At 41.5% G+C, this 18,570-nt stretch overlaps 1 protein-coding gene across 1 annotated transcript; it reads left to right on the top strand.

Annotated features, from left to right (window-relative positions):
- The first annotated feature begins 4,851 nt into the window (after positions 1-4,851).
- Positions 4,852-12,523, top strand: LOC115817109 (uncharacterized). Its single transcript, XM_030780353.1, has 3 exons — positions 4,852-5,148; positions 5,682-6,211; positions 12,356-12,523. Exons 1-3 carry the CDS (start codon positions 4,854-4,856, stop codon positions 12,521-12,523), a joined length of 993 nt encoding a protein of 330 aa, XP_030636213.1. The 5' UTR covers positions 4,852-4,853.
- Positions 12,524-18,570: the final 6,047 nt, after the last annotated feature.

The raw sequence follows: 18,570 nt of genomic DNA, 5'->3' as shown, positions 1-18,570 counted from the left end.
AAATAGAGAATAGAAGAGGGCCAAGGACTGATCCCTGAGGAACACCATAGTTTAGCTTACGGTATTCAGAGGTCACATTATTATAGTGGACACACTGCTTTCTCTCAGAGAGATAAGATTTAAACCAAGTGAGCGCCAGGCCACAAATGCCAATTTGGTTTTCAAGGCGCTTTAACAGTATAGCAGGATCGACCTTGTCAAATGCTGCACTCAGATCAAGCAAATTAGGACTTACAGTAATCATATCGGAGGAGGGAGTCAGTTGAATTGGAACTAAATTGCTACGAAATATGGTCTGTTTGACTCTTGACCGAAATGAGCTATGAGGGCGTGAAAGTACACTAATGGGAAAAATGTCACTACTAGCTATATACATAGTCATATTAGTCTTAACATTATGATGTTCATTACGATTAACATTATTCTTCAGGAGGATACCTCGAGGAGGGCGACGGTTTTCTCGTTGTTTCTCGTGTGTCTGCCTGACCAGTGCTTCAGCTCTTTTGCCTCGCTTCCTTCTCCGGCTCCGTTTACACGGTGTAGCAGGTAGGCTAAACAATTTAAATCTAAACAAATGGAAGTCCAATCTGTGAACAGAACAGACATTTCTTTATTAACCACAAATGGAATATTGTATTTTGCACAGTTCATCTGTGGGTGTGCACTGGTGATGGATTTAAAACAATTGCCTCAAGCAACACCATTAACACTCAAATCGGCTAAACAATTGGACAAAAGACAGACGAATGTAAAAAACATACCCTGCCATGCAATCGCAATGAGCTGCAATGACTCCTGCGTCTTGTTTTGCAATGATCCACATCTTTAGTGGTGTTTTACAGGACTTCTGAGAGTGGTTAACCTATGTTAAGTAAAAAACCGTAACATTGACGTCGAGAGTTATCACAGCGTTCAATGTTTGCGGCTAGGTTAATCCAAAGCACAGTAAAAGAAAAGCCACTCACCCTGGCGAAAACCAAACGACAGTCATTGTAGAGCACCTTGGTACCGAGGTCGTGAACCCTCCCGCTAACAAAAAGGTTGTATGTCTCCATACTTTTGTATGCTTTCATTTGTTCTTATATTGATAGCAGGCAAGTATTACAAATCAGCTGAAAAATCTCTTCATAACATAAGGATCACCTCAGGCATATGTTGTGATTTTCTGTTTATACCTTTCTCTCATAATATCGTCTACACTCGCACAGTACACGCAGTTTCCTCTGCCTCCTCCATTCTGCTTTTCACTGCCCGGCCTCCATCTGGATTTCGCGCGTGATCGGAATCACGTGACTGCAAACAACGTATTGACCAATCACCTTGTCGGGGTTTAGTTCTCGGTAATGACCACCTCGCCGTACTTTATTCCTGACTTAATATGGTGTACAACAGCTTCTCCTGACTGTGTGTTAGCACCTGCATTTTTGCAACTGTTATGTCATGTTGGTAGTGTGGAGTTTCTCTCTGATTTACTCTGCGTAGTGTGGAGTTTTTTATGGTAACATCATGTGACAGGAAGATGAGATCGGTCTGAAATTATTATCTGATTATGCTAATTAACATTTGTTTCTCTCTCTCTCTCTCTCTCTCTCTCTCTCTCTCTTTCTGTCTCTCTATCTTTCTTTATTTCTCTGTTTACTTCTTTTACTCTCTTCCCCTTTCTCTCCATAGTCACACACACATACACGAATTCCCATATGCCCACACATGCACATGCATACACACACACACACACGTTCATACACACACGTGTGTATGAACGTGTGTGTAAAGCACTGCGTGTGTATGAACGTGTGTGTGTGTGTGTGTGTGTGTATGAACGTGTGTGTAAAGCACTGTGTGTGTATGAACGTGTGTGAGAAGCACTGCGTGTGTATGAGCGTGTGTGTGTGTGTGTGTGTGTATGAACGTGTGTGTGTGTATGAACGTGTGTGTGTGAACGTGTGTCTAAAGCACTGCGTGTGTATGAACGTGTGTGTAAAGCACTGCTTGTGTGTGAATGTGTGTGTGTGTGTATGAACATGTGTGTGTGTATGAACGTGTGTGTGTGTATATGGTAGAAAGATCTCAGAATGTGTGTGAAAGTCTGTGTTGCTCAAATGTACCCTGTATGGAGCCACACCCATTTCCTGAGTCTGAGAGCAGGAAAGTGTGGACACAGCCCAGCGCTGTTATCTTAACGACACTTAACTGTCTTCTGTCTGATCTGGACCAAGACTAGCACATAACACTGACATCGCTTTCAAAGGTAAACCTCTTTCTGCTTATTTCTGTTTAAATGGTTTACTGTGACATCTTTATGGTTCCCCCATGGTGGAACAAGCTACCAGTCATCATCCGTGCGGGGGCATCCCTCTCGATCTTCAAGAGCCTCTCGAAAACTCACCTCTTCTGAGAACATCTCCTCTCTTAACTCTCCTAACACCTAAACACCTCTAACACCCTAACATGCCTAACTCACAACTACTGCCTCACTCTTCTGTCTCTGTCTTAAAAGAAACTCACACTTGTTGCTTGCACTCATTGCTTGCACTTCAAACAGATGTCATACTCAGTGTAAACTGGTGTTCTTGAAACAGAACAGTGTGTGTGTGTGTCCATGTGCATGTATGTGTGTTGTGTGTGTGTGTGTGTAATGTAGTACTCAGTGTTTACTCATAGGTCTTGCACTGTGCCGGAGCTTGAATTGTTTCCCCACTTTTAAGTCACTTTGGTTAAAAGCGTCAGCCAAATAAATGTAATGTAATGTGAGAATGACGTAATGTTACTGTGTTATTTATACGTATCTGTGAGTGTGATTTTTAAAGTTTAGTGTTTTAATGGTGTTACTGTGTTGTTTATACGTATTTGTGTGTGTGTGTTTTTAATGTTTAGTGTTTTAATAGTGTTACTGTGTTATTTATACGTATCTGTGTGTGTGTGTTTTTAATGTTTAGTGTTTTAATGGTGTTACTGTGTTCTTTATACGTATCTGTGTGTGTGTTTTTAATGTTTAGTGTTTAATGATGTTACTGTGTTGTTTATACGTATCTGTGTGTGTGATTTTTAAAGTTTAGTGTTTTAATGGTGTTACTGTGTTGTTTATAGGTATCTGTGAGTGTGATTTTTAAAGTTTAGTGTTTTAATGGTGTTACTGTGTTGTTTATAGGTATCTGTGAGTGTGATTTTTAATGTTTAGTGTTTTAATGGTGTTACTGTGTTGTTTATATGTATGTGTGTGTGTGTTTTTTAATGTTTAGTGTTTTAATGGTGTTACTGTGTTATTTATACGTATCTGTGTGTGTGTTTTTTAATGTTTAGTGTTTTAATGGTGTTACTGTGTGGTTTATATGTATCTGTGTGTGTGTTTTTTAATATTTAGTATTTTAATGGTGTTACTGCGTTGTTTTTACATATCTGTCCTGGTGTTTTTCAGTGTTTAATTTTAGTTTTAATGATGTGTCCAGTTAGAATGGGCCACACCCAGACTTTTCGTTTATCTGTTTATTGCAGTTTCCTGTCACGACGCTTGTGTCTTTTTTGAGAACAGACTGTACTCCTCTTGTTGCTGTTCTGCTCTGAATGGAGGCGGAGAGTGAGAAGTTTGGCTTGTCTCTGTTCTGCTCTGAATGGAAGTGGAGAGTGAGAAGTTTGGCTTGTCTCTGTTCTGCTCTGAATGGAAGTGGAGGGTGAGAAGTTTGGCTTGTCTCTGTTCTGCTCTGAATGGAAGCGGAGGGTGAGAAGTTTGGCTTGTCTCTGTTCTGCTCTGAATGGAAGTGGAGGGTGAGAAGTTTGGCTTGTCTCTGTTCTGCTCTGAATGGAAGCGGAGGGTGAGAAGTTTGGCTTGTCTCTGTTCTGCTCTGAATGGAAGCGGAGAGTGAGAAGTTTGGCTTGTCTCTGTTCTGCTCTGAATGGAAGTGGAGGGTGAGAAGTTTGGCTTGTCTCTGTTCTGCTCTGAATGGAAGTGGAGGGTGAGAAGTTTGGCTTGTCTCTGTTCTGCTCTGAATGGAAGCGGAGGGTGAGAAGTTTGGCTTGTCTCTGTTCTGCTCTGAATGGAAGCGGAGGGTGAGAAGTTTGGCTTGTCTCTGTTCTGCTCTGAATGGAAGCGGAGGGTGAGAAGTTTGGCTTGTCTCTGTTCTGCTCTGAATGGAAGTGGAGGGTGAGAAGTCTGTGCCCCAGTGTAGGAGTCGTCCAGTGGTGCTGTACTTCTGCCGTTCTGTTTTCATTTCCACTGTCACCATTTGCTCTTTGTCCCTAATACCTATGCTTCTTAGTCTAGAACTGTGTGTGTGTGTGTGTTCTTGTTTTATAATGATTTATTAAATAGACAAACTGAGATTGTGGAAGTCATGGTGGAGAGATCTCTTTGTCTTTTGATCTTGTGATGAAAGACAGTGATTGGTTAGTCAGTCTGATTACTGTCTCTACTGTACCAGACCGACAGACCAATGCTGAGGTGAAACTCACCAATACTGAGAATGTATGTGCACAACATTAGTGTGACGTTAGGATAACCAACTGGATCTGACATATGACATCATCAGTACTCACCCTGTCAGATATTCTATATTCTACTGGTAGCGATAAAATTCATGGCTTCCAATCATTTCAATGCTATAGTTTAGTACAATGTTTTTAATCCATAGAATCAATGAAAGAATTATATCTGTTTCACAGATTAAGACTTGTTTGGAAGGTAATTATGAATTCAGCTGAGTGTGATAGTGTTTGCAGATATTAATCTCACATAACATGAGGCTTGATATGAAAGAGCTGGTGAATCCACAGAAACATATTCACTTCAGGGCATGTTTTTGACCTTAGTGTGTTATATGATCTGCTTTGCTGTTTTAGGCTGAATTTTTCAGTGAACCATGGAGACAATACGTGATATGAGGATGACCCTAGCTGAGATCCTGGCTGCCGATACAGACTTTGTTCTGCAGCATATGGATCAGAAGAAACTCATCACTGATCGTGACTACAAGGAGCTCAGAAGCCTGCCTCAGAACACTGAGAAACTGTCTGGGGCGATACTGGATAAATTAAGAGACACGGATGAAGATATCTGTCAGAAATTCATTGACCTGCTGAAGCAGGAATTCATGTTAAAACAATATCCAAAGCTAAGACGTCATTTCTCATCCCAGTCAACGGATGGCATACCAGGTACTGTCACTGACATACATGTTACAGTATTTAGACCAACTTAGCATGAGCCAGGACTTTTTTTTTCTTTTTGAAGTGTACATTTTACAGTGTTTTGATCACACTTACCACACAGAATGTTGAATAAGTTTTGCTGTAGCACAACATTTTAAATTTAAAATGACTGTGAAAATATAATCAAGAGTTGTCTTACAGTTGAAAATTTGTAGCACTTTGCTGGCTATGCCATGGGTTGCAGCTGACCCTTATCAGCGGTTAAAGAGAAAATGTTGATACACAAACAATATTTATTTCTTTGTATGTGGTGCCTTGAAAGAGCTCCCTAAGTCTTCACCATGTAGTGAAAACTGTCAAAACAAACTGACAAATAAACAGCGTGTACTTTTGTGATGTGATGTTTTGTCATCGACAAGCCATTGCAGTGATATATGCTGAACAGTGATTAGCTGCCAGTTTTTTTTTTTTTTAATTATTTTAACAATGAAAAACTAACATGCCCGAAAAAATATATATGTGTGTGTGTGTGTCCGCAGCCGAAGCATCATCTCCACTTGCGAGGGACCAGGTGAAGAAGTATGTGGTGGGCCTGGGCCCATACAGCCAAAACCTGACAAATGCAGGACAGGCAATTGTGGATCATGTGATGCAAAACTGCACTGACGACACTGTGAAAGACTGGCTTCAGAATGAGAAAAACAATGTACTGTTTGTCAACTATGTGCGGTTCTTAAACCTGCAGTTTAAGAGCTACCAGGACGAGATGGAAAAGAGGCTTCATTATGGACTGATCCACATTGTGTTTGTGGCTCATGGGAGGATCACTGGGAATCGAGTGCCTGCCTCCCGCCTCTTACCGCTGAAATCCATTGACGATGTCGTCCTCTACTCTCCGTGGAACTGCTCCATCGATGCTAAAGTCGCCGCTGGCATTGCACTGGGGACCATTGACCCCGACAGCAGGGCTTTTCATCCCATTGGAAACACTCCGTACCCCATACCCACTGATTGGAATTCCATGCGTCGAGCTGGACCAACTATGGTTCCAGAAATCGTTGTGTCTCCGGTAACACACAATGAACCTGTATGGAAGAAATTTCTGGAGATGACAAGGTCGGGTTTTTGGCATGAGAACTGCCTACTGATCCCATACACAGTTGCAGAAGAGAGCTTGTATTTATCTTCAGAAATCCCACTCCATATCCTTATCCTCGCCTTGTCTTGTGCTCTCCCAGTAGCAGTGAGGATCAGGTTTCACTTAGCTGCATGTCTTAGTCGCAGTGGAGATTTATCAGACGCAAACACACTGCACCAGCAGTATGCCTGTACACGTGACGGGACTATGATGACCACGACTATGTTAGTCATCAATCAAAACACTGTCATATTTGAGGCTCTAAAGTTAATATTTGGTGTTGTCGGCTGAAGTGATTTTTAGACAGTAACTGCAGTCAAAAACTCCTCCATACTGACCTTATATAAAAGTACTTATACAAATTGAGAGTGCAATATAGCTTTGTAGGTTGTTGGTTATATGGTTGTTGTTTTGGCATCTGTTTCTAAGTCATTTTAATTCTATCATGATTTGTGACCATGTCAGGGTTGTTTTTTGGAGTTATAGTTATACCGTTAATGCAGTTCTGTTCCTTTTCTTTCTTTCTTTTTTCCTCATTACACTTTATTTCTTTAATGAGTGACAGATTATGGATACAAGCATGTTTTGTCTACAGAGGACTTTTCTCTGATACTGTAGTCCCTGTTAATAAACTCCTCCTTAAATACTCCCTGTCAATAAACTCCTCTTTAAATACTCCCTGCCAATAAAATCTCCTCTTTAAATACTCCCTGTCAATAAACTCCTCTTTAAATACTCCCTGTCAATAAAATCTCCTCTTTAAATACTCCCTGTCAATAAAATCTCCTCTTTAAATACTCCCTGTCAATAAAATCTCCTCTTTAAATACTCCCTGTCAATAAACTCCTCTTTAAATACACCCTGTCAACAAAATCTCCTCTTTAAATACTCCCTGTCAGTAAATTCCTCTTTAAATACTCCCTGTCAATAAAATCTCCTCTTTAAATACTCCCTGTCAATAAAATCTTCTCTTTAAATACTCCCTGTCAATAAATTCCTCTTTAAATACTCCTTGTCAATAAAATCTCCTCTTTAAATACTCCCTGTCAATAGACTCCTCTTTAAATACTCCCTGTCAATAAAATCTCCTCTTTAAATACTCCCTGTCAATAAACTCCTCTTTAAATACTCCCTGTCAATAAAATCTCCTCTTTAAATACTCCCTGTAAATAAACTCTTCTTTAAATACTCCCTGTCAATAAAATCTCCTCTTTAAATACTTCCTGTCAATAAAATCTTCTCTTTAAATACTCCCTGTCAGTAAATTCCTCTTTAAATACTCCCTGTCAATAAAATCTCCTCTTTAAATACTCCCTGTCAATAAAATCTCCTCTTTAAATACTCCCTGTCAATAAACTCCTCTTTAAATACTCCCTGTCAATAAAATCTCCTCTTTAAATACTCCCTGTCAATAAACTCCTCTTTAAATACTCCCTGTCAATAAAATCTCCTCTTTAAATACTCCCTGTCAATAAAATCTTCTCTTTAAATACTCCCTGTCAATAAACTCCTCTTTAAATACACCCTGTCAATAAAATCTCCTCTTTAAATACTCCCTGTCAGTAAATTCCTCTTTAAATACTCCCTGTCAATAAAATCTCCTCCTTAAATACTCCCTGTTAATAAAATCTTCTCTTTAAATACTCCCTGTCAATAAACTCCTCTTTAAATACACCCTGTCAATAAAATCTCCTCTTTAAATACTCCCTGTCAGTAAATTCCTCTTTAAATACTCCCTGTCAATAAAATCTCCTCCTTAAATACTCCCTGTTAATAAAATCTTCTCTTTAAATACACCCTGTCAATGAACTCCTCTTTAAATACTCCCTGTCAATAAAATCTTCTCTTTAAATACACCCTTTCAATAAACTCCTCTTTAAATACGAGTTGTGTTCTCCTCATCCATCACTATCATCTCCTCATGGGACCAACTCCTCCCTGCCCTGACCTCTGTGGCAGAATCAACAGGAACCACCAACCCCAGACTCCCAACCCCAGACCCCCAACCCCAGACCACCAACCCCAGACCACCAACCCTAGACCCCCAACCCCAGACCCCCAACCCTAGACCACCAACCCCAGACCCCCAACCCCAGACCCCCAACCCTAGACCACCAACCCCAGACCACCAACCCCAGACCACCAAGCCTAGACCACCAACCCCAGACCCCCAACCCCAGACCACCAAGCCTAGACCACCAACCCCAGACCACCAAGCCTAGACCCCCAACCCCAGACCCCCAACCCCAGACCACCAACCCCAGACCACCAACCCCAGACCCCCAACCCCAGACCACCAACCCTAGACCACCAACCCCAGACCACCAACCCCAGACTACCAACCCCAGACCACCAAGCCTAGACCACCAACCCCAGACCCCCAACCCCAGACCACCAAGCCTAGACCACCAACCCCAGACCACCAAGCCTAGACCCCCAACCCCAGACCCCCAACCCCTGACCACCAACCCCAGACCACCAACCCCAGACCCCCAACCCCAGACCACCAACCCTAGACCACCAACCCCAGACCACCAACCCCAGACCACCAAGCCTAGACCCCCAACCCCAGACCCCCAACCCCTGACCACCAACCCCAGACCACCAACCCCAGACCCCCAACCCCAGACCACCAACCCTAGACCACCAACCCCAGACCACCAACCCCAGACTACCAACCCCAGACCACCAACCCTAGACCCCCAACCCCAGACCACCAACCCCAGACCACCAACCCCAGACCCCCAACCCTAGACCCCCAACCCCAGACCACCAACCCCAGACCACCAACCCCAGACCACCAACCCCAGACCCCCAACACTGCGTGAAAAGTGGTGTATTCGGAAATATCCAGACAAAGTAAACTTCCGCTAAACCTGCTGTTTTCCGGAGGTATTCGGATGCCCGCAGAACTTTGTCATGCGGACCTGAAAACTCCCGCAAATGTCCGAATACAGCTGTTAGACGGCAGTTTTCAGGCATCCGCGTGACCACAGTCGTTAGCTGATGGCTTGGCCTTTCAAATGCTAATACAGTCAGTGGTCTAGGTGGGACCGGGTATAGAAGCCTGCCCCCCTTCCTCACTGTAACTTTCTATCAGTTAGCCTATATGTAATATTTAGCCGATATTTTGATAACCACACAAACTTCTTAGGTGTTGCATGGTGTATAATATAGCAGTGGTAGGCCCATGTAGCCTTTAATGTCATTGCTCTGTCGTGCAGCTAAATTACAATGGACACTTCAAATGGAGCATACAAAAACACACTGAAAACATAATTTAAAAAAAGTCTAAATGAGAGGTTCATTAATTACATATTTGATGGTTATGCAACTGTCCTTTACTTGGGGTCAAAGGTACAGGGTGACCAGATGCAAACAGACCAAATGGGGGACAAGTAGTAAGTTTGTGTGGGACAATATGGGACATGTTACTAATGCTGAGAGATGATGTAAAACTTAGATATAATGTCAGTCTAACTGTATAAGAAACACTTGTATACACTTGTATTGGTAGACATCCAACATGCATTGGCCATTACAGGCCCATGGTCAGAAGGGATAAAAGAACTTTTCCCTTTCTTTTTGACCATGACGTCGGCTGACAGCGTTTATCTTCATATCTGTAAAGTGTTACTAAGTTTGGTTTTCGTGACGTAGAAAAGAAATTCGTCGGCCCCACAGCTGCACAGTTTGATTGACAGCCGCCACAGACTCTTGATGACCGCCCTCAACGCTCTCCTCTCAGCCATTTGGTGAAAGCAAGGCTTTTAAAAAAACTCGCCTATGTTGCATTTTCACTGCTTTTGACATAGCGCTATTAAATAGATTAGAAACTATGCTCATGTGCGGGCGGGTAAAATAATGGATCCATATATTTTTTATTTCTGACAGTTAAAAACCAAACGACCAGCGAAAATGCGGGACATTATCTCAGTATGAGGGATGCGGGACAAAGGATACAGGACTTAAAAAAAAAAAAAGTTTACAGGGCATAGGAGTTTTTGTTGTTGATTCTCGCTTGTTTGTTCGGAATGTTTCTCCTCAGTACGAGGACGCGCCCCGTTTTCAAACCACCCACTTAGAATCTAAGGTTGAGTCCTGTCCAATCAGTTTTCTGTGCGTGCATGGCGTAGAGTGACAGTAACCAATAGCATTGTGTGCAACTGCAGCGCGAAATTTGCTTTGGGGAAGGGGTTACCTGTAGTAAGGTAAGGAGAAGCGAGTCACTGAAGGATTACAGAAGTTGTACTCCGTATTCTGTCAATAGTGTGCATTTTGAAGATGGCTTGCAAAAGAACACTTAACTTTTCGAACGGACAGCGGAGTGGAGAGGCTACTCGTGCGCCGGGAATATCCAATTTTTCCAATGCCGAGTCCGAACGAAAACAAACAACTGGTGTCCCCGTTAAATGCATTTTTAAGAAGATGTCTGAACAGCAGTAAACGTTCATGGAGAATGTTATTCGGCGGTTGGACAGGATGGAGTCCCATCAAAGAGGAGCAAGAGGAGTCTGCCCGAGAAAAGAAGACGAGCGGGGAATAACTCTGTTTCGGTAAGTTTATTTCTGTAGCCTTCTGGCTTTCGTCTTTGACTGCCGCGCATTCTGATACGTTCACATTTCTTTATCTGCTTTATCCCTTAATGTGGTTGAATTTAACTCTTGTATTAATTTTGCTTCTACAGGAAGCTGTGCGGAGAATGCATAATGCTGAAAACAACACGCACAGATATGATCCACGGACAAGGTAGGACAGCGTGTTTTGTTGGTAGACTATATCGTCGCGATTGTTTCATAGCAGTGGTTGGAATTCTAAACGAACTTTTAACCAATCTTCCTTTCTTCTCCGCTTTTTTTTCTCTCTCTAGCATCCTGAAAGACCGATTGAGACTATTCGAAAGAGTTACCGGGTGAATCCAGAGAACAAAGAGGGGGGCAGGATCGCCACTCGAACGAGGCAAAGGAGGAGAAGAGTAAGTCAAAACATCATTTCCCTAGTAGTTCTTAGATTTTTTCTCCATTTGCTATTTTCAGTGATCTAATTTCTGTTTTCACTGTGTTTTGCATCTGCTCAAGGCCAGAGCTAGTGTTCTTTAAACTGAGGAAGAGGCTGCCATATGGAGGACCGCATCAGTAGATATAATTTCTGACGGGGACTCCGCCATCTTGGATGGAAGGCCAGCGTGGGTCCTCCCGCCTAGCACAGAGTTGGGGTGCTACAGAATAGAGACCACGGAAGCTGGGTTGTTCTTGGGAATGCTCAACATTTAGAGTTTCATTTATGCTCCCAAAAGCATTTGTATTATATACTATGATATTACAGTATATTCTGTTCTAATGTATTCTATTCTGTTATATATTGTACATTGATTATATATATATATATATATATATATATATATATATATATATATATATATATATATATATATATATATAATTGTCAATTTATATGCCTTATATTATACTGTATTTGCTTTATTTATAATAAAATTTGTGTAATTCATTTTTGTTTGCCAGACTATCTATACAATCTACCTATGAAGATAAAACAACACCACCGCCAATAATAATAATATTATTAATAATAATAATTATTATTATATAAATTATTGTTATATTATATTATATTATTATATAAACATAATTATTATTATTATATAAACCATATGAATTCATGTCTGGGGACCCACAATGGACCAATGGGGAAGGGTTTTAGAGGAGGGGCAAGACATTGCTCCACCAATCCAAAGAGAGACTTTTGACCAATTGCAGGATACCTGGTGGCCCAAGGTGTGAAGTGCAAATGTTCCCTTCCAAGCACCCCCAAGGGATTATTCACCATGGCAACTAAGGGCTCTAGGCAGACCCCAAAACACGGTACATATTCAGGAGTTTTCCATGCCGCGTAACAGAGCTGCAAACTGCCGGATACAGCCGATAATCTGTGGAGTATCCGGGAATATACAGGAGTATTCCAGGCCGAATACACCTCTTTTCACGCAGTGCAACCCTAGACCACCAACCCCAGACCACCAACCCCAGACCACCAACCCCAGACCCCCAACCCCAGACCACCAACCCCAGACCACCAACCCTAGACCCCCAACCCCAGGCCACCAAGTCCACACCCCCAACCCCAGACCACCAACCCCAGACCCCCAACCCTAGACCCCCAACCCTAGACCCCCAACCCCAGACCACCAACCCCAGACCCCCAACCCCAGACCCCCAACCCTAGACCCCCAACCCCAGACCCCCAACCCTAGACCCCCAACCCTAGACCCCCAACCCCAGACCACCAACCCCAGACCCCCAACCCCAGACCACCAACCCCAGACCCCCAACCCCAGGGAGCAGACATTGCTTACCAAGAGACATACAGCTCTGGAAAAAAAATTAAGAGACCACTGTAAAATGATCAGTTTCTCTGCAGGAGACCACTGTAGTTTCTCTGGTTTTACCATTTATAGGTGGTGTGTCTGAGTACAATGAACATTTTTATCTTACTAATTTTTAATCACAGCTTTCATGTGTCTAGGCATGCTCTCCGCCAGTCTTTCACACTGCTGTTGGGTGACTTTATGCCACTCCTGGCACAAAAATTCAAGCAGCTCGACTTTGTTTGATGCCGTGTGACCATCCATCTTCCTCTTGATCACATTCCAGTATCAACAGTATCACCACCACCTCCAACAACAATAACAACAACATCACCTCCTCCACCACCAACAACAACAACAGCAACAACAATATCACCAACAATAACAACAACATCACCAGCATCAACAATAACAACAATAACAATAACAACAACAACAACAGCAACAACAATATCACCACCACCACCTCCAACAACAATAACAACAACAACAATATCACCAACAATAACAACAACATCACTAGCATCAACAGTAACAACAACAATATCACCAACAATACCATCAACTCAACAATGATAATTCGTTCTCTTAATGCTGTGCCTCTCTCTGTCGCAGTGGAAACAGATGTGTCTAGTGCTGTAGTGAACAAGTGTCAAAGACACACAAACCAACAAAGTCACTGACATATTTACATTAATATTCACATGATTTATCAAGTCACATAATTCATATTTCAGTATTTATTGTGTGCCCAAGAGTGACCTACATATGAGGTTTGTATACAAATCCTTCCCGCAATACTTTTGCTTGACCCGCTGTTGGGTCATGTATAATGTTTACCACCATCTAGTGGTCATGTGTAGTCACTAGCAAGATGTGTGTGTGTGTGTGTGTGTGTGTGTGTGAGTGTGTGTGTGTGTGTGCGAGAGAGAGAGAGAGAGAGAGAGAGAGAAAGAGAGACAGTGTCTGTGTGTGTCTGTTTGCGTGTGTATCTGTGCGAGAGAGACCGTGTGTGTGTGTGTGAGTGTGTGTGTGCGTGTGTGTGTGTGTGTTTAAAAAGTGTTTAAACAGATACATTTTCAATGTATAGCTACTTGTTTGAAGCCTCTGCCTCCTTTTACACCCTCCCTCCCCTCCCCCCAAACTAAACACTGAGGAATCCACAGACTCCCAGCCAACACTGAATTCCTTTAACAGGAAATCTTTAGGATAAATACACCCATCAGGGAAGAATAAGCCAATCAGGGACCAGCATGAGCCCCTGTATATGTTAGAGTAAAACAGTTTCACACGAATGTGTGCAGATTCACTGATCTTCACATTACTGTTTCCCAAAGCACTGTGTGTGTATGAGCGTGTGTGTAAAGCACTGTGTGTGTATGAACGTGTGTGAAAAGCACTGTGTGTGTATGAACGTGTGTGTAAAGCACTGCGTGTGTGTGAACGTGTGTGAAAAGCACTGTGTGTGTATGAACGTGTGTGCAAGTTTTTGCTGCTCAGGGGCGTATTTCAGAAAGCAGGTTTAGTGAAAACTCAGAGTTAGTTAACTTAGAGTAAGTAGTAAACCTCCTAATAGAAGAGTCCTGTGGCTTCATTCTCTTAGCAAAACAAAGCCATAGGGCTCTTCTATTAGGAGGTTTACTACTTACTCTAAGTTAACTAACTCTGAGTTTTCACTAAACCTGCTTTCTGAAATACCCCCCTGATGTGCCCTGCGTGGAGCCACGCCCATCTCCTGAGTCCGGATTGAGCCGGCCCTCAGCCTGAGAGCGGGAAAGTGTAGACACAGCCCAGTGATTTTAGCTTTAGGAACCTTAACTGTGCTCTGTCTGATCTGGATCAAACCAGCACGTAACACTGACATCGTTTTCAAAGGTAAACCTGTTTCCTGCTTGTTTCTGTTTAAACGGTTTACTGTGGCATGTTGCTGTGTTATTAATACGTATCTGTGAGTGTGTTTTTTAATGTTTAGTGTTTTAATGGTGTTACTGTGTTGTTTATACGTATCTGTGTGTGTGTTTTTTAAAGTTTAGTGTTTAAATGGTGTTACTGTGTTATTTATACGTATCTGTGAGTGTGATTTTTAATGTTTAGTGTTTTAATGGTGTTACTGTGTTGTTTATACGTATCTGTGTGTGTGTTTTTTAATGTTTATTGTTTTAATGGTGTTACTGTGTGGTTTATATGTATCTGTGTGTGTGTTTTTTAATGTTTAGTGTTTTAATGGTGTTACTGTGTGGTTTATATGTATCTGTGTGTGTGTGTTTTTAATGTTTAGTGTTTTAATGGTGTTACTGTGTGGTTTATATGTATCTGTGTGTGTGTGTTTTTAATGTTTAGTGTTTTAATGGTGTTACTGTGTGGTTTATATGTATCTGTGCGTGTGTTTTTTAATGTTTAATGTTTTAATGGTGTTTAATGGTATCTGTGCGGGTGATTAGTGTTAGTAAGTAGTTTGTAATGTTTAGTGTTTTAATGGTGTTTAATGGTATCTGTGCGGTGATTAGTGTTAGTAAGTAGTTAGTAATGTTTAGAGTTTTAATAGTGTGCACTGTTAGAATGGGCCACTCCCAGACTTTCTGTGAACAGGTCACAGACATGTGCGCTGATATTGTAATACACACAGAACTGTGGTTTTACTAAAAACACACAGTCAGTCATTTTCAGTGTTTGTGTGTGTGTGACTGTGTGTGTGTGACTGTTAAACATGTTAGACCAGTTAAACCAGTGCTATCATTCTCACTGCCTGTTAAGTGTCCTGTTAACCTGATACCAAGCCCCTCCTCACTGACTGTTAAGTACAGCCCATAAAATTATTTTTAGAAACTGAAAATTAAGAAATAAAAAAAACCAAAAACAAATGAGCTCCAACTCACTCTTCCTCACTACAGTTTACAATTTACAGTTTGGTATTTAGCGGATGCTTTTAGCCAATAAGTGCATCAGTCAGATCCTATTCCCTCATAAACAGAGATCACAATAAGGCTGTACATTCATTTACCCTCCTGGAATTCTTTGACAGTGAATGACAAACACAAATACAAGACAGGTTAGGTTTTTATATATAAAAAACATGCAAAGGGAAATGAAAACACAGGATGTAAGAAAAAAATTAGCTTTTAACAAATTTAAAATGTAACAAATTTATTTTACAAGATATGGCTCCTTCTTCGAAGCCCCCCCCCCCCCCCCCCCCCCCCCCCCACACACACACACACAAATTAACCCCTGAGGGTTCCACAGACTCCACATGCCCTGGAGCCACACCCATTTTCTGAGTCTGAGAGCAGGAAAGTGTAGAAACAGCTCAGTGCTGTTATCTTAATGACACTTAACTGTGATCAAGACCAGTGCAGACTCTGAGATCGTTTTCAAAGGTAAACTTCGTATTTCTGTTCACATGGTTCACTGTGACATGTCACTATGTTATCTATACATATCTGTGAGTGTGTTTTCCACTCTTTAGTGTTTTAATGGTGTTACTGTGTGGTTTATATGTATCTGTGTGTGTGTGTTTTTAATGTTTAGTGTTTTAATGGTGTTACTGTGTGGTTTATATGTATCTGTGTGTGTGTTTTTTAATGTTTAGTGTTTTAATGGTGTTACTGTGTGGTTTATATGTATCTGTGTGTGTGTGTTTTTAATGTTTAGTGTTTTAATGGTGTTACTGTGTGGTTTATATGTATCTGTGTGTGTGTGTTTTTTAATGTTTAGTGTTTTAATGGTGTTACTGTGTGGTTTATATGTATCTGTGTGTGTGTGTTTTTTAATGTTTAGTGTTTTAATGGTGTTGCTGTGTGGTTTATATGTATCTGTGTGTGTGTTTTTTAATGTTTAATGTTTTAATGGTGTTACTGTGTTATTTGTATGTATCTGTGTGTGTGTGTTTTAATGTTTAGTGTTTTAATGGTGTTACTGTGTGGTTTATACGTATCTGTGTGTGTGTGTTTTTAATGTTTAGTGTATTAATGGTGTTTAATGGTATCTGTGCGGGTGATTAGTGTTAGTAAGTAGTTTGTAATGTTTAGTGTTTTAATGGTGTTTAATGGTATCTGTGCCGGTGATTAGTGTTAGTAAGTAGTTTGTAATGTTTAGTGTTTTAATGGTGTTTAATGGTATCTGTGCGGGTGATTAGTGTTAGTAAGTAGTTTGTAATGTTTAGTGTATTAATAGTGTGCACTGTTAGAATGGGCCACTCCCAGACTTTCTCTGAACAGGTCACAGACATGTGCGCTGATATTGTAATACACACAGAACTGTGGTTTTACTAAAAACACACAGTCAGTCATTTTCAGTGTTTCCTGTCCCTGGGTCATGAGTGGAATGTTGTAAGAAGTAATTACTACTATACTAAGTTTGTTTTATGTCACTCTGTTAAGACATAGTTCTCTAAGGTACTCTGATATGAAATTATGGTTTTGGGTTTGGGGTTTTTTTTTGTCGTTCTTGTCTGTTTGTTTGTTTGTTGTTTGTTTGTTTGTATGTTTTGCAGACGGATCTGCAGAATCAGTCAGTGTGGTGATGTTTTTAATGTGGTTTTCTGTTGTCTTTCCTCTCCTGTCCAGTGACGTTAGATGGCGAGTATTCCTGTGCAGTTACGTAATGTCCTGCTGGAGCTGACTAAGGAGGAACTGAAAGATTTCGTGTGGTACCTGACTACAGAGAACGCACTGGAGGGCATCCCTCACATTCCAGTGTCTCAGCTGGAAGATGCAGTTGCACGGAAGGTCGTGGAGAAGATGGTGCAGAGACACACGGCACCACTTGCTGTGGACATCACAGTCCAGATCCTGATGCAGATAGATCGGAATGATCTGACCGCCAGGTTAGAGGCTGATCCAGTTCATTAACATTTCTTTATAACATCAGTTTGCACTGTGTAAAGGACAGAGAGGCCATACAGAGATGAAAATGACTGAGCCTCTGTGTAAGATTTGCATTGAATTGAATTCAATCTCTCTCTCTCTGTCTCTCTCTCTCTCTCTCTCTGTCTCTCTGTCTCTCTCTCTATCTCTCTGTCTCTCTCCCCTCTCTCTCTCTCTCTGTCTCTCTCTCTCTCTATCTATCTCTCGCTCTGTCTCTCTCTCTCTCTCTCTCTCTCTCTCTCTCTCTCTCTCTCTCTCTCTCTCTCTCTCTCTGTCTCTCTCCCCTCTCTCTCTCTCTGTCTCTCTCTCTCTCTATCTATCTCTCTGTCTCTCTCCCCTCTCTCTCTCTATCTATCTCTCTGTCTCTCTCCCCTCTCTCTCTCTCTCTCTGTCTCTCTCTCTCTCTCTCTCTCAGGATAAAACCTGCACAGTTACCTGATAATCAAACCTCTCCTCCAGCCCAGACCAGCACCTCAGGTACTGTTACTGCAGAATTAAAGACCAGCTCACACTGAGGAGAAAACCTATGATCTATGAACATAAAGTTCACAACACAGATGTTTGATTGGTTGTGGAAGTGATCAGTTTAAAATGAGTTTAAGAAACACAGAGAGACATGAGGTGAGGAGAAATTACACTAATTATACTAGAGCAACTGGTATAACAGTGGTGTGAGCTATACTGGTGATTTATACTGGAGTAACTGGTATAATAGAGGTGTGAGGTATACTGGACTAACTGGTATAATAGAGGTGTGAGGTATACTGGAGTAACTGGTATAATAGAGGTGTGAGGTATACTGGAGTAACTGGTATAATAGGATGTGAGGTAAACTGGAGTAACTGGTATAATAGAGGTGTGAGGTATACTGGTGTAACTGGTATAACAGAACAGGGGTGTGAGGTATACTGGAGTAACTGGTATAATAGAGGTGTGAGGTATACGGGAGTAACTGGTATAATAGAGGTGTGAGGTATACTGGTGTAACTGGTATAACAGAACAGAGGTGTGAGGTATACTGGAGTAACTGGTATAACAGA

The sequence above is a fragment of the Chanos chanos genome, chromosome 7, assembly GCF_902362185.1.
Source record: "Chanos chanos chromosome 7, fChaCha1.1, whole genome shotgun sequence".
NCBI classification, from domain to species: Eukaryota; Metazoa; Chordata; class Actinopteri; order Gonorynchiformes; family Chanidae; genus Chanos; species Chanos chanos.
Note: the sequence above shows the minus strand (reverse complement) of the source record. Positions and strands in the feature narration are given on the sequence as shown.